Source organism: Chelmon rostratus, chromosome 18 (genome assembly GCF_017976325.1).
Source record: "Chelmon rostratus isolate fCheRos1 chromosome 18, fCheRos1.pri, whole genome shotgun sequence".
Lineage (NCBI taxonomy): Eukaryota > Metazoa > Chordata > Actinopteri > Chaetodontiformes > Chaetodontidae > Chelmon > Chelmon rostratus.
In genome coordinates this window covers 7663482-7680413 of record NC_055675.1, presented here as the reverse complement: position 1 = coordinate 7680413, position 16932 = coordinate 7663482, and the positions used below count along the sequence as shown (strand labels likewise).

General features: G+C 45.9%; 1 protein-coding gene across 1 annotated transcript; it reads left to right on the top strand.

The window, feature by feature from the left end:
* Positions 1-702: 702 nt before the first annotated feature.
* Positions 703-16910, top strand: mfsd2b (major facilitator superfamily domain containing 2B). Its single transcript, XM_041958321.1, has 14 exons — positions 703-1059; positions 4894-5019; positions 5138-5262; positions 8730-8853; positions 10309-10387; positions 10523-10704; positions 12071-12161; positions 12847-12968; positions 13480-13563; positions 13748-13831; positions 14026-14135; positions 15396-15539; positions 15740-15916; positions 16552-16910. The coding sequence occupies exons 1-14, from the start codon at positions 718-720 to the stop codon at positions 16598-16600; spliced, it is 1839 nt and encodes a 612-aa protein (XP_041814255.1). The 5' UTR covers positions 703-717; the 3' UTR covers positions 16601-16910.
* Positions 16911-16932: the final 22 nt, after the last annotated feature.

Below are 16932 nucleotides of genomic sequence, written 5' to 3'. Positions count from 1 at the left end.
CTGCAGGGCGCAGCCCCGTCACTGCAGACTGACAGCAGGGGGAGAGTGGAGGCGCGCAGACCATCTCCATCCTCCGCAGTCTCCTTCTCATCCAGCCTGACTGACAGAGCGCCGCACCGACCAAACTAACTCAATAACCGACCGACTGACAGCGCCGGCTGCTTCTCCATCAACACGGGGTAAGACGCTTTTGTGCTTCTCCTTTCTTAAAGACTGAGCTTCATTGTTCCTGTCAAGTGTGTAGAGGGGTGGTTTATGGATGCACTTACAGTAATAGTAAGATGAGGGGCAGGCAGCGCACTCCTGCACGGGACGTCGTCGCATTTTGCGCCCCTGTTCTCAACCACAGCCAGCTGTGCAAGCTGCCACAGCAGATGACAGCAACCTGAATGACATTTGACTTTCAGTAGGTTATATATTAGAGAGGGTTTCTTAAGGTAGAGTGTGAGCATGTGGGATTTCTTGTTGCATCTCTATTCATCTCTGCTCTCGTGCATTGTCCCATTTATGAGTGTTTTTCTGTATGCATTCAGAGAGCAAGTCTTTGTGCTCATGTATGTGTGTGTTTGTGTGTCTGCATTCTTGTGCCTGTGTGTTGCAGTACATGCTTGTCATTGAGTGCGAGCCTGCGCGCGCGTGTGTGTGTGTGTGTGTGGCACCGCCTGTCTGACTTTGCCCTTCCCTCCTGGCCCCATTCCAGAGCACAACAGCATGTGAATGGCGGCAGAAGGCGGCAGAGTTGTCACAGAGGAGCAGGAGGAGCTCCCAACCTCCGGGGCCGTCACTCACGTGCACCACACGCACACCCGGAGTCAGAGCCACATCCAGTTTCACCCTCTGACACACACCACCCAGTGGCAGGCTCCTCGCACTCTGGCTCACACGAGGAGCCACAGTCACACTCACTTCAACGCTCCCTCGCACACACAGCCGCAGAAGTACGCCTGCCGGCTCACACACAGCCTGTCAGCCATGACCAAGGGAGAGAGGGGAGCGCAGGGCTCTGCGGGGAAGCTCATCAAGCCCACTGAACCACTCTTCCCCAAAGCTCCTCAGCAGGTAAGATCACCTGTTTCTGGTGCTTCTTTTGTGCTCTTATTCAAGTTGTTATCACATGTAATGTCAGTGTTTGGACCCTACAGTGACCCCTCTTTGGACCCTACAGCCAGGCAGTAAATCTGAGAGAAATTCTCAAACTCATCTGGAGGGTTTGTGGCTCAGCTTGGTCGTGAGTGACCTCACATGATCAGATAGAGGGGGTGGGGGAGGAAAGTGTGATCTCTTTAGTCTCGTATCTGTTTGTGATTAATCAGCTGCATTGTTTTCCTGTGAACTGTAATCCCCGAGATAGAAGATTCAGTGCTGGGAAGTTGATTGTTTTCATTTGAGAAAGGTTGTTCCCATTGATGGGATGAACTGCTCGATGATTGCTTTCTTTTGTCTGATACAGTATCAGTGGTGATGAAGACTGTTGTATTCACAGCCATAATAGGATGCAAGACAGTGGATGGACAGTGGAAAGGAGTTTCTTGCTCAGAACAAAAGAAGACTGGGTTGACTTTCAAGACATTTTTTTTTTGTTTTATCTCCATGTTATTTAACTTTATGAGAGCTGCATGGGCGACTGCCATTTCTAAGCAAACCTCTTGTGCGAGACAGTGTGTTTATATTTGTGTGCCAATGGGAGTGTGAGAAGCTGGGTGTTCGGACTGATGCTCCTCACGAGCACTTGGCCAGCTGTAAAGGCGAGGAAATGAAAGACAGGCAAGGGTTCACATGGTGTATTGCCCCTTTATTAAGGTTGATACCTCATTATATGGACAGTGTTTCAGTTACTCTCATAATGCAATACCATGGAGCTTAGTCACTCATTTTCGGTTTTGCTACACCGGCTCAGGGTGCCCTGAAACAGCATTACATCACCGATCTAACCAGTTCAGCCACTGTCTCATCTGTGCCAAACCTCTGTCTAATATGCAGTGTTTTTTTATTTATTTTGACTCACTGGAGACGTATTTGACACCTTTACTACAAGTAAATAACTGCAGGTTTCCCTGGGACTTTAACTGATGTGTACACGGTGAAACAGAAGTTCCCCTGCTGCCCTAAAAATGGGAGTTCAATGAACCAAACATGAACGATTTGTTTATTAAGTGAGTAACTGTACTGTAAAACCAACCAACTTAATAAAAGCTTAATAAACCTCAGAGAATAAATTCTGTTTGGACACCAGAACAAATTTTGAGTGATTTTCAGGAGTATGGTTTAATATTTGAGTGAATTTGGATGGAAACTTGGCTATTTTATGAGTGTTACGAGTCCGTTTTTATTTGCCATAAAGACCTCACAGCTGTAGTTGCTTATGTTGGAGCCGCTTTTGAACTTGAGCTGGTACAAAGTAAGGACTGAAGTGAACAATAACATACATTGAGGTTGGCACTGTTTTCACTGATATAAAAGGAAACAACCAGGACTTAACCTGTGTATGAAACCTTATGCTTACATTATATCTTATATTAGGAAGTGCAGAGATTTGTAACTCTGACCCTCGTCCGTCTCCAGATCTTGATTGATTCCCTGCAAATTTGGCCAGTGTCACCAGACCACATTGACATTTGAAGGACCTGCTGCCATCGCTGACATAATCACCTTTTCCTTTCATACACATAATCCATAATCTGCATTGATGACACAAAGCTACTGTTTTCAGCTGTTGCAAATATTTGACCCTGATGCTCAGAACTGTCAGAAAATCCCTCAGCGAATAAACATTTAAACTGCTTTACGGACCCATTTTCACAAGCTTAACGTTTAGCACGTAAACATTTTATTTGGAGAGTATAGCTTAGCTGGCTCGAGAGTTTGTATTCCTCCCGTTCTTTGCACCAGAATTATCTTCAATCCTGATTTAAATTACTTGCGGCACAGTTCATGCATTTTAAATTGTTTCCCCTCTTACGGTTAAGGATTCATTAACTTCAGAGATTAGTCTTATCTGTCCTTGTCCAGTGTTTATTGACAGTCTGAACTTTGCAGATGCTCCCTTTACTCTGAGCCTGCGTCTCTCTATACATGTGTGTGTTGAATTGTGTGCATGTGGTGGTGTTTGTGAATCCAGACAACAGTAGGAGGGATATCCTGTTTATCCTCTTTGATGATAAGAACTCAGCAATGTGAGATTGAGTGTAGGAGTTTGGAGGGAAAGAAAAAGAGAGAGAGAGAGCAGTGCTGGAGCACAGAGTATTTTTGCACATCATCAGTTCAGCAGCGTTCTCCAGACACCAAAGACTTTAATTTTTCTCTCCAATTAGGGGTAATTGCAGTGAGAGTGGAAGAAGAGAGAGTTTTGAAGTCGGAACCGCCGCGCAGCCTTTACTTACCTCTGACCCGCTTGTCTTGCGATTGAATAATTACACCCCTCCCTCCTGGTAATTGTCGTTCTTGAAGCCCTCCATGTTTTGATGGGGCGAAAAACGGAGGAAGAGAAAACGTGAGTCGGATAATAACAGTGTGTCGGCCGCGGCTGTGGTTCCTTTGGTGATTTCCTTCTTTCATAAAGCTCTGAGGGGAGTAGCTGTGGGCCAAGCCTGGGCCACTGGATGTGGAGTGACACTGTTGTGTGTGTGTGTGTGTCTGACACCAAAGGTTACACAGAAGGGAGGCACAGGCAAAGGTTGATAAGTGTGCGCAGCCTCGGAGACAGTCGTAAATATCGGGCTCCCTAGACTGCGGTGTCTCGTCTTATTCATGTGTGAAGATGAAAGTTTGCCCTTTTTGCTGTGCACACACACACACACACACACACACACACACACACACACACACACACACACAGAGTCACGTGCCTGATGGTTTCAGCAGAGCACTGATGACTCGGTGGGTTCTCCAGGCTCAGTGTCTGCACAGATAGACCACAACGCAAACAGTCAGCAGGGGGTCTCCTTCTGATCCTCTATTTTGCACACTCACACATCATTTAACCATGAACACATCTCTCCTGTCTGCCATCAGACACGCGGAGAGATGCAGCCACAGGAAGAGCTGATGATTTGAGGTTGAGATGATTCGGGAGACAATCTGCGTGTTTGTGAGGGAGTGGAGTTTATGAGAAGACAGATGTGTCAGCCCGGACACATCTTCCGCACACCTCACAGCAAATGCAGCGTAACGTGGGAGTGCTCCGGCAACTGCTGCATTTTTCTGCACCTTCCTCTGATTCAATGAATCATTGCATGATGAAGATGAGGAAGGAGTGTTATTTTAGGAGAACCTGAAATAGAATTCCGAAGGATTCAGACTGAATGACTACAGGATTCACTATCTGTGAGTCATAAATATGTCCTCACGGCCTAATTTATCTGAGAGCAACACGCCTTACTTCTTTGTCGCGTGTCTGAGAAGTAGTCTACATTTTAGGGAGGAATTTGCTAAAATAAATAGCTGCACCTTTAATGCTAACATGAAAACAGGAATACTGTCTGCAGTTCCACTGAGTCTACTGATGTTGTTAATGTGATGGTGCTTATTAGCTTATTGGCTAACAAAATGACACATTGTTTATGCAACACCTGACGTCCTGTTCCAGGAATGACTGTGATGAAAACATGAGAAATCAATGCGTGCATGCAATATGTGTCCGTAAGTGCAGAACCATTGTGGGAGCAGTTACCTCAAAGCTAGTGTAAACTTCAAAAGTAAGCAGTTATATTGTGTGTTTTGTGTCAGCAAAGCCTTTATTTCCCTTCCCACTTGGAACGAGAGGCTTCGTCACAATTTTTGCAGTGGAGGAAAGTTAATTTGCTCATTAGCAGCCTGACCTACAAGGACGCCATTATCTTATTAACTTCTTTTAACTTCCCCCCCTCATCTCCCTTGTCACCTTTGTCTTCACAGACTGAGTTGAGCCACAAGTTGTCATTATGCAGTAAGCTGTGTTTCGCCATCGGTGGCGCGCCCAAGGAGGTGGCTGCCAGCGCCACGGCATTCTTCCTGCAAATCTACCTGCTTGATATCGCTCAGGTAACGTGTTTGAGAAAGAGAGTGTGTGTGTGTGGCTCCAGTGTATGAATAAGTGAGTGTGTCAGTTTTGTGCCTGCACGTGTTTTTAACACCAGTCTGTCGCTGCTCCGCTCTGCAGATCAACGCCTTCCAGGCCTCCATGGTGCTGTTTATTGGTAAAGCCTGGGGCGCAGTGACCGACCCCGTCGTGGGTTTCTTCATTACAAAGAGCAGATGGACCAAGATTGGCCGACTCATGCCCTGGTGAGCTCCCTGGCCACACTATGAAGGAAACCCAGTGTTATTTCTCTCACCCACTCCTGGGTTCCTGCCACTTTTTTTCTCCTTCTTACTCCTGTGTTGTTGTTATTCCCACATTTCTACATTTAGATTTTTTCATCAACTCAAAAGTGGTGTTGGGCAGCATTGAGAAAACATGTGATTGCACACAAATAGTGATAAAACTGTAATTCAGGAAAGGACTATAATAATAATAAGTACATTCAGCTAACAAGTGAGATTAATTTGGTTAATTCTATTGTTTAATTGTGATGCAGACCAGAAAAGAATGAGGTTTAATCAGGATACTGGACAATATTCCCTTACTGGCATGTTGCTCAGCTCTGCTCTCAAGTTATCCATGACCCCATGCAAACGAGATGCATGTTTGTTTGTTTAAGCTTGTGAACTTGGGTGAAATGATCCTCCTTTAACACACAGCAAAGTGCTGCTGTTGACATACAGACACGCTCGGGTTAAAGGCTGCAATTTGTCAACAGATTATGAAACTCGCTCCCGCTCTCTCAGACGTAATTACGCCGGCGACATCACGCCGATGTTTGTGCTGGATCTAAACAACAACGACAAGCCGCGCGCTCCAGTTTCAGGTGGGTTTGAGGTGCTTCCCGGGCCCAGGCGTCTCACCTGAGGACTGAGCTAAATAAACAGACACTACGCTTTAATAACGACGCTCCCTCCGATGAGCTCCGTGCTGTGTGCACTTCAAGGGCGTTGCTGCTTTTTTCTTCTGATGCCAGACAACAATAGACAAAGAAGTTCATCTGCATTCTTTTCTAAATCATATGCCACCCTGCTGCCTGGTGATATTTTATGACATTTATGTAACACCTCATGTCACACTTGGGCATCATCCAACTTTCTTTGTCTGATATTGCTCAGTATCTCACGGCCTTTAAGTGCAATCTTGCTTTGCGGCTCTGTGATTCTGGATTATATAAAGATAATACCACCATCTCCATAAATCACCATTTTCAGAAATCATTTTATAAGTGGATATGCGCGTCTATGCAGCCTTTTGAACACTCTAGCGTGACACTTGCTGTAATTACACATCCAATTTCTAATGCCCGCCGCATTATAAACCATAGATTACACACAAGCTGACAGTGCTGGAGGGGGACCAAGTCCACTGTGGCCAGCCAGCCGCGCTCAATACCAGACAGATGCTGATGGCTGTTAAATCAGCTTTGATTACTCCCGGGAAGCTGTAGGTGTGTGTGTTCCTGCCTGTGTGTGTGTGTGTGTGTCCATGTGAATACTTCGTGTGGTATATGTGGGTATTTTACGTGTGTGCTCATCAGTATTTGTGATGAGATTGCAAGACACTCCCTCAGTTTTCACCCTGTTTGGAAAGTCCCCTCTGCCCATCCAGCAGGAAGTGTTTTTCCCCCCTCTGGCTGTCACATCCACTGCCAGACGCACAGTGATTTCTATCTTTGAGTTCTTTAGGATGGGGTCATTTTTTTCCAAAACGCCCACTTGGGTGCTGCCCTGTTTATTATTTTGTGATTGTACTGATGGACAATCCCAATGGCAAGTAGATTTTTTTCCCCTCGTAGAAGATTGTCTCCATTAGAGAAAGACAAGATGATGGTATATCAGTGGTGGAAGAAGGAGCGATCCAACTGCATTAAAATACTCCTTTACAAATAAAATCCTGCAATCTGCTAAAAGTAAAGAAGTATTAACAGCAAGAGTGAAAACACCTGCCACCTGCAACTGATAAATCATCATAAAGTAGCTGCTCCTGATGTAGCCATTTTTGGGGATTTTTTCTCTAATCTTTGCTTTTTGTAAAATATTGGATAATTGTACTCATGTGAGCAGTGATCCAAATGAAACCATCTGAAAAGTTCAGAGGAGAAAGCACTGTGGTGTAACGCCTAACCGCCCATAGACATCTGAGACCTGTGATGAGGGGCCCCAGCTAGGCTTTTTTTTTTTTTTTTTTGCAAGGGGTCACAAGCCAAAAAAGGCTTTTATCTTTAACATCAGATTGTGTTTCATGACATTATGATGTGTTTTTTTTAGGTGAAACCTTCATTTGGAAAGTAGCAGCTGTAAAATATTTCCCTCTCAACGGTGGTGGAGTGGCAATATAAAGCAAAATCAAATGGAAATAGTCAAACATTGAAATTGCACCCAAATATAGCACTTGAGTAAACGTGCTAAGGTCACATGAACACCACTAAACCCCAAATCAACCAAGAATGAGCGCTCTTACCCAACGGACCACTTTTAAATCCCCTCTGTTCCGCTGCACATCATCTAATTAACATGCTGCAAATGTCCCGAACAAGTCAGAGAGGAATGTGCGCGCCGGCCTCCTCCCAGCCTGCTCTGCTTTAATTAAGACTGTGCAGATTTACTGGGACAGGTGTGAACGTGCATTCATGCATGCCTGACGTGTGAGAAAATATGTGTTTGCGCATGTGCCTGTGTCGCCTCTCCCCGGGCACGGTCATCTTGCAGGAACATTCTGACTGTCCCATTCACCGACCCCGGGGCCCTTTCATCGCTCCCATGACCGAGCGGTCAATACTGCAGCACCAGCGTTGTCAGCCGCCTTTGTTGAAGCAAACAATCAGGAGGAGAGTGAGGTGGGCGGGCTGGACGATGCTAGAAATGACCATTCCCGTGCTCTCTCTACCTCTTTCTCCCACTTTCTCTCTTTATTATTCCTGGTGCAGAGCAGGCCAGAGGTCAGACGCCCCTGCAGGTTTTGTCACAGTCACCAAAATTCCCTCAGCCCCTGTTTTTCTACCTGGAGATGTGCTGGTGTTACAGCTGGACTGCGTGACAACCCACCTCCGTTTGCTCTTTGAAGAAAAAGAAGTCGAGGGTGGAGGATACGTTGATGTTTGCAGTCGAGTGACAGTGTTAATCATCCATAATCTGCCCTTTTTTCGCTTCATTTTGAAACACGCAGCTGTTCCCTTTGACCATAATAACACACGCCAGTTGTTTACTTTTGAATTATACATGGCCCACATACTGTAAAGTTCTGAGAAAAGCACCACACAGCAGAATTGCTTCACGCTGCGCTTGCTTGACTGTGTATGGCATATTCATGTATTTGTGTGTGAGCGTGTGCAGATCTTTAAATGCTATGTGGGTTTGAAGCGTTGTGGTATTTCCCTGCTTCCCTCCCAGGACAGATTCCTATCATGCTTACACCAGCATAATCGTTTAGCAGTCATCTTAGCCTCACTGTAATCTGCCAGAAATATGGCCTGATTTTAACACTGCACTGCTATTAAATTACATAACACAACCACTGTCTCCCTCCCCTAACAGCTCATGACGGCTGTTTGGAGCTAACTTTGATCATCTGAAGCAAATTGGAAGATGCAAGCATAAATCACCGCTCTCCTGAAAACGAAATCAAACTTTTTGTTCCCTGTCTCACCCGACATGTGTCTGTTCCTCAGGATGGTGGGCTGCACTCCCTTCCTGGTGGTCTCCTACTTCTACCTCTGGTTCGTTCCTCCTTTCATCAGCGGGAGGTTCATCTGGTACCTAGGCTTCTACTGCCTCTACCAAACCCTCATCACCGTAAGTACGAGCGCTCTCTCAGGAGCGCGTTTGATGTTGAGGAAATCTGAAATGGCGTGCGCATGCCTCCGATAACTCAGCAGGACTTCACATGAGACGTCAAGAGGGAAGTGGGAGATAAAAGCTCTGATTGATGCGGCTCGCAGTCTACGGACGAAGCGTTACATAACATATAGATAAAAAGCAGCAAACATTGTAAATAAGGCAGTTTAAAGTGGGGATGATTACAGTCATCTCATGCCAGAGTCCGACAGCTCAGAGAGGGACTTACACTTTGATTTGTGAGACGGGCAGCAGATTAGAGCCCAGAGCTCTTAGATACCTCACCTCAAAGGGGAAGTGAAGTTATTTAGGTTGCCTTTTGTTATTATGGTCCAGACCATTCATCTCTCTGCCTCTCTGCTCTGCTCTGCTCTGGGGTAACCCATATAACATGTGCTACAGAGCGTGTAGACCGCCGCGGCCGCACTGCGGCGAGCTGTAATGGCATGTCATTCTAACTACTTGATAAGTATACGGTCAGTCCTGCCAGGAACCTCTTGCTGGGTAAATGCTGGTTACCGCTTTTAGCCTTCCTTCATTGTCTCTGGATGTGTGTTTGTGTGAAGTTAGCTGGGAGAGGCCGGCTGTTATCTTTCAAAGGGTCACAGTCTGTAAACAGAGGTCGGGATGCAATACATCATCTGTTTCTGTAATCAGCTAATAAGGGGTTTCTTGGAGATTTCCCAGTTTTCACGTCCGTCTATAGCGGACAGTTAAGCAGGTTGAGTCCTATAAATGTTTGCATCCTGTAAAGGCCCCGTAAATGACATGCTGTATAGAACCAGTGGCTGAAAAAAATGCTTTCACGGCCGCGTTTATTTTCGTCGCGGCCATGAATGCTCGTTTGGCCGCAGTGCTGACTGGGCCCTTGTGTAAATTACAAAGTGAAGCAGCCCTCGGTTTGCTCGCCTATTCTCTGGGAGAGGTGGCGAGGAAGGAGAGAACAGAGAGCTGAGGTCGGCCAACATGGAAACTGCAGAGATTGCTTTCGGTTATATATACGATTTATATACGAAAGACGTCTAAAGATATCTTGGGTGTTCCTGTCCGATTGTGAGTCAAATAAATGTTTTATGCTAACACGAGTGGAAGGAAACGCTCGCGGCTCTGTGGGCCTTTATTTAAGCACGATGGTGCTTTCACGCCACCTCAGGGTGGCGCTAGAAGAAAGGTCAGGGGATCACCAAAGCCATTAAAGGTGTATCATGTGAGAACCATGAACATCTGTACGACAGTTAATGGCAATCCATCGAATCCATGTTGCAAGCATGGCTAAAAATCAAAAGCAAGAACTCCAAATCATGATCGTTCTCCAGCCTCATGAGCCGCTGTGCGACTGCCAGGCTGCTGCTGTGTCAGACTTGTATTTATTTTTCACTCAAGCCATAACTGCGTCTTTCCGCTCCGTTGCAGTGCTTCCACGTGCCTTATTCTGCTCTCACCATGTTCCTGAGCACGGACCAGAAGGAGAGAGACTCAGCCACTGCCTACCGTAAGTCTTTGAACAGGCGAAACGCGGTTATTAAAGCCAGCAGAGCTGAATTCATCTCTTCTTTGTAACACTTCCGATGAAGAACGTGCGAGAAGCAGCTGATAGCTGGATCTTTGCTTGTATGTATGATGGCAGGTATGACGATGGAGGTGCTGGGGACGCTTGTGGGCGCTGCCATCCAGGGCCAGATTGTGGCCAGCGCTCACACTCTGAAGCACTGCCCGACACACAACACGTCTGCCGGTTACCTTGGCAACAGCAGCGGGGCGGAGATCGTCAAGAGCCTGGTGCGCTCCCAGGACTACCTGTCACACTCTGTAAGTGTCACGGTGCCAGGCCAGCAGCCCAGGTGTGCTCAAACTAGGCCACAGAGTCGGTTTGAAAATAACTTGGACTGTCACCGGCGTTCTCACTTAACTTGGCGCTGCGGTGTGTGCTCAAGGCGGTTTACTTTTGCTAAATATCCGAGGTAAAAAAAAGCAGCGCCGAATGAAAAGGAGGATTGTTCGAAATTGAGTCCATATTTGCAGCCCGTCTAAATGTTCTGACATCCAAAATGGCCTCGTGTTTTAACCCGTGCAACCCTCGGGATTGAAAGGAGACGCCACTGTTTGATATCTGAACCCGACATCCTGAGCCAGCTCCCCTCTCGCGACCACAAAGGGGGTTCCTCCCTCACATCAGGCTCCAAACTGTGGCCCCCACATTGAGGGGTCTCCACAGTCTGTAAGTCATTAGGCCTATTTATATCTCACCCAGAGCATTTGAAGGCACCCCAGATTCAATATGTTGGAAATATTAGTCTTGTGCTTCAAGGTGGCTGCAGCTGAGCTGAAAGTCAGAGGGGAAGGGAACGCGATAAGACGCATTCACATTCACATTTCAGTTTGCAGAGCTGTGAATAAACACGGCTGCTGCTGTGAATCCATCACAGGGCTTTTAGTGAAGATGAAACAAGCCAGAGTCCAAACTGTCCTACGCTGGATTTTGGTTGCACCGCAGCTATTCGGGCCTCAAATGGTTCTTTTCCAATGCATTTTGGGTGAACCCTATCGGGGCGACCAACTCACCACGCCAAACCCTCTGCAGCCACCCGCTGAATTCCTCCGCGGTCGCTGGTGATGGTGGCACACCGTCTGGGCAAACCAGGTCTGCCCTCGGAAACAGGGAGTGTTTGATGTACATAAATAATAATGGAGCGCTGGGCTGAGCCACATGGAAAAATAGCAAACAAACAGAGGTTGTTTGAGCAGAGCGGTTCCTGTCGGGGTGCGACATTAAACTGTTGAGGCTGTATTTTAGGAGGCATATCTGCTTGAGGTTTCTTCCTATTTATGCTCGTATTTGTACAGCGAAATGTGCAAGGCAGAGTTTCCAGTTTAAACTGATGTGGGAAAACAACAGAAAAAAGCACAGTCAACAGATCATGCACTGATGAGCGCTGTAATGGGAATGATTGGAAAGAAAACAGACTAAATGTATCCACCCGTGGAGTAAAACAGCCACCGCGATCATTTATTTCCGGAACGGACGTGCAGCATGTTGAAATGAAGCGCTTCAATTTTTTAGAGAACATTATGAATTAAAGATTGAGGAAAGGCTCAGAATAGACTGGATTGTGCTGGTGGTGTAAGAAGAGATGGATTGATGGAGGCTACGTGTTTGTTCTCTCTCTCTCTGCAGAAGGAGGTGTACATGATAGCTGCTGGTGTTATAGGAGGAGTGTTCCTCGTCTGCACCGTGGTGATGTTCCTGGGAGTCAAAGAGAGAGACGGTGAGGCTTTTCTCTCGAGGTCTGCGGGCTACAGTGCCGTCGACAGGCATAAAAATTCAGCAACAATTCATTCATAATTTAAGGCGGCGCTCACACCAATTTTAAGCATCAAGTCCAAAACCAGTGCACAGTGACATCAGTGGTTCAAGCTTTCCAAAGATTGAAACGATAACCCCGATGATGTCACTGGGGTTGTTTCAGATCGAGCTCCCACCTTTATTTGAGTGCAATGCTGACATGCTCGAGTTGTCCTTTAAATCATTTATCAAGCAAAATGCCAAACATTAGCATGTCTCGTGTCTTCATTTTTTCCTCATTTTTAATGCATTGTAAATTGAATATCCTTTGGTTTTGGACTGTTGGTTAGATAAAACAGCCATTCTTTTTCCTGTTTTTCAGCATTTTATAGGCTTGAAAAGCCATTAGTTGCAGCCCAAATGAGCTACTGCACATTTGGGAACACATTTTGGGTTGAAACCAGTGTAGCTGGGGATAAACACAAAAAGTACCTAAAGAGGTTCCTGTCTAAGCTGGGTAAGACCTCTGTGCAGACCTCTGCGTACCTCCACTGCAATGCGGGGGCAGTTCCAGGATCCCCAGCAAGCTAATCCATTGCCTTTCTCTCACTGCATGTTATTTGATCCGCTGCATACTCATATTCTCATTCTACATGGAACTGTTTCAGATCCGTACGCCCCAAAGACTGAGAAGCAGATCCCATTCTATAAGGGCTTCATCCTGGTGATGAGACACGGGCCATACCTCACTCTAACCGCCGCATTCCTCTTCATCACCGTCGCCATTCAGGTAAATGCAAATTTATTTACGAAGCACTTCTCAGACATGACACTCGGCGTTACAGTAAATGGACTCCTGGATCCTGACGGTGCGGAAGAATCCCCGGCGCTCAATGCTGATTTGATCAATGCAGAAGAGCACTTACTGAAAGCTTGTGGTTTAAAGCATGTTGGAAGTCTCAGGACTCTGGAGAGTAACACCAGCGCAGCGTCGTCTCGCCGCTGGTGTGTCACATGTAGGCCGATGCTTTCGCTTTGACACCTCGGGCTTAGGCTGATTAAATTATTGCAGACTTTCCAACTTTCGCATCGGATCTATTTCTGTATATTTTCGCCCTCTCATCTCTGAGGAGGTGTCAGTTGTCATCCATGCGAGGCCGGAGTGGGAATAAATCACTGCGAAACACCGTCAGCAGCTTCTCCAGTCGCTTGGCTTGGTGCAGCAAGCAGAGTGCCGAGCGACAGTGCTGAGTAGACAAGACAAGGCCGACTATTGAATGTTTGATCTCTGATTTCTGCAGCTGGTACAGAGCAACTTTGTCCTCTTCTGCACTTACGCCGCCGACCTGAGGGACCACTTCCAGAATATTGTGCTGACCATCCTGGTGAGTGCGGCTTTTATCACGCACTGTCACTTCTATACAATTTTTTGCATTGTGTTTATGACTGCCCTCCCCCCCGTGACACCATTAGACAGCTGATTTTAAGAGGTAACTTGCCTAGAATCACATTCAAAACGATTCCCAGTACAGTACGACTCACGTGTTTTCTGCTCGCATGGTTACCCAGGTTTCTGCAGTGATAAGCATCCCATTGTGGCAATGGTTTCTGCAGAGGTTTGGGAAGAAGACGGCAGCTTTTTGCGGCATCACAGTGAGTGCACTGTTTTTATTTTGGTTTGCGGCTTTGGAACAAGGAGCATTACACTTTGATGTGTTGGGCCATCTTGTGGGCAAAATTGGGAATGCAGCATCCTTGTCTCAGTCGCCGAAACAAATGAAAAATGTCGTTTTTCTTTAAGTTATTAGAAAGTTTTAAGACTTTTTATGACCTTTACCTCTATCTAGTGGATCATGCCCTTCACCATGATGCTGGTCTTCATCCCCAATGTTGTGGTGGCCTACGTCGTGGCTGTCTCCTCCGGACTCAGCGTGGCTGCCTCGCTCCTGCTGCCATGGTAAGACTTCCGTCACTTGTTGTTTTTGTCACTTTTTGGTTGTAACAATTTCAACATATGCATGGGGACCATGCAGGGTGCACATTTCTTCCCTCATATTTATCTACATGTAGATATGATGTCACTTTTCCATCACATAAAGGATTTCCACACTTATTTAAATTCAAAACAGCAAATCATTTTGAAAAAAATGCTTTTAATATTTGAGCTAATTCACCGACACAGCCTTAAATTTGGAAAGATCTATTATGAGATCACATGAATAAAGAGTTTGTTCTTCTTCTGTGGTGCTCCAGTTTCCTCTAGCAGTTCGAAAGCAGGCAGGCGAGGTAGACTGGAGACTCTGTGCTGCCCGCTGATATTTATACATGAGTCTGAGAGTCCGTCTGTGTCAATACTATTTGGGACTGTCCAGGGCGTCTCCCGGCCATCTGTCACATTTATGTTTGGAGAGCCCCCCACCACCCTATGAGCATACATTTATATCCTTCAGATATTAAAAATCCACTAATCCCCTGACACTGTTTATGTTATTGCAGTCCTGGTGTATGTCAGTGTGTGCAGAGGTTGTGCTGCTCATGTTAGTTCCCTTTGATTTGATATCAAAGTGGCATTAGTCCAACCACAATAGTGCACCAAGATGCTGTTAGTGGTCACCTGGCGCCTAGAGGGCCCGGTCCATTCAGCTGGGTCATGTCACGGTCATGAAAGTGATGTCATTTTTATGAACTAGAGGCGGCGTCTGCTATAAATCTCGTGTACCATCACAGAGCCAATGCAACGCCAGAGGTAAAGCAGTTTTCTTCTCCACGTCTGTTTCCCAGTTGTTTCTATGGGCGACTCTGGTCCTCACTCATCTCTTGTCCCCTCCCTCAAACCCCAAATTACAGGGGCCTCCCGTGGGGGCATGTTTAGTTTGGAAGGGCCCGATTGTTTATGCCGTCTGTGGGCCGAGGCCGGTGGTGCCGCCCACTGCTCATCATCTAATCGTGTTATTAGCTCTGTAATTTTAGCCCCACCGGTTTATCAGAGCGCTATAAGTAGACCTCACATCATCAGCTGCTACCATCTTGAGTGGTTGTATAAGATGATTAAAGTAAGAGCGTGAGGGAGGTCTTAGGCGCACATCAGCTTAAAATTTTGCCGTGTCGTAGAGTGATGTCGAGCATTAAAGACAAAGGATGCACGCTCACAAAATCCTGCAAAAAAACAAAACCCGCAGATTGCGTTTAACTCGTAACGAATGTGTGTGCCATTCAGGTCTATGCTGCCAGATGTGGTGGATGACTTCAGACTGGCCAATCCCTACTCTAAAGGTCATGAAGCCATCTTCTACTCGTTCTACGTGTTTTTCACCAAGTTCGCTGCTGGCATCTCCCTGGGAGTGTCCACCCTCTGTCTGGAGTAAGTCTGCATCGCCATGACACATGCACCACTCATTTAATGCTCCACGATGTCCCGTATCTGCACTGAACGTGTCACAATACCTTGCAGAAGTGCATTAACCTTAGATCTGATTTCTGATTCATGATTTCGAGTTTGCTTTCTGTAGCCTGTGTCTAAACGGGATCTTTGCATGTTTGTGTGTGTGTGTGTGTGTGTAGATTTGCAGGGTATGACACCGGCGCCTGCAAGCAGCCCGCTCCTGTAGTGTACACCCTGAAGCTGCTGATCGGTGCAGCCCCAGTGGCCTTCATTGTTACAGGGTTAATGATCCTACTGCTCTATCCTATCAGCGAAGATGTGCGGCTCAGAAATAAACTCTGCCTGGATGAGTTACGGTGAGAAGAAATCATAAATGTGCACCTGAGAAAAAACTTGAACCACTCTGTCTTTAAAGGGGAACTTGTAGCCTGTAGGAACAGCTGTACAGTGTCTCCTGTAGCTCTGGAGGGAGCTGTCTAAAAGTTTGGAAGAATCACCCTGATGACATCATGTGGGTTCTTCTCTTTTTGTCCTTTGGTTTGGGTTTGAGAATTTCTAACAAAGGCTCTCTGTTAGAGATTTTACAAACATTACAAACTATATTTTTGAAAAAAGAGGTAAAAAGCAGGCACTTGGGAGGCCGTAAGGTCTCATGATAGACGCCAGTGAGTTGCATCGTGGGATTTGTAGGATCCAGTGTTTTTGGAGCTTGACCCATGCCAGAGAATAAAAATCAGGATATCTTGGCCGCTGCTGGTTTGATTTTGACCATTCTTCTTTTTTAATGTGACTCAAGTAAGTCCCCAACATTACGGAATGGCTTGGCCAATTGCTGAAGTAATATTAAATAGTTATAAAATAGAAATCACACTGAAACCTGGAAATGGAAATATTCAAGTAAAGTCCAAGTACCTCAAAACTGCACTTATGTTAGTTACTTTCCACCACTGCTATTAAAATAACACATGACTGATGCTGATGTGTCCCACAGGAAACAAAGCATCAGCTCCAGAACAATGGAAGACTTGAGTAACGCGTGACCTGGACCTTGAATGGAGTGAATTCACAAAGCCACGTATTCCAGTGACGCAGCTGGAAAGTTGTTCATTAGTGTATATTACACTGATAAATAGTTCAATCGTTTTAACGTAAACATTTTTGTTTCATTTTCACATGTACTGTACAGTCATCTTGGATATATGAATATATAATAAGATTACCTAATTTATATAAATGAATGTATATCATTATTTGCTGTGTTTGGCTCTACAACACTGTTATTTATTTATGATATATGATTACTGAGGGTTGATATGAAATTAATAAATGTTGTAGAGGTTGTTTGGTAGACCAAAATAAATGTGCTGCGTTT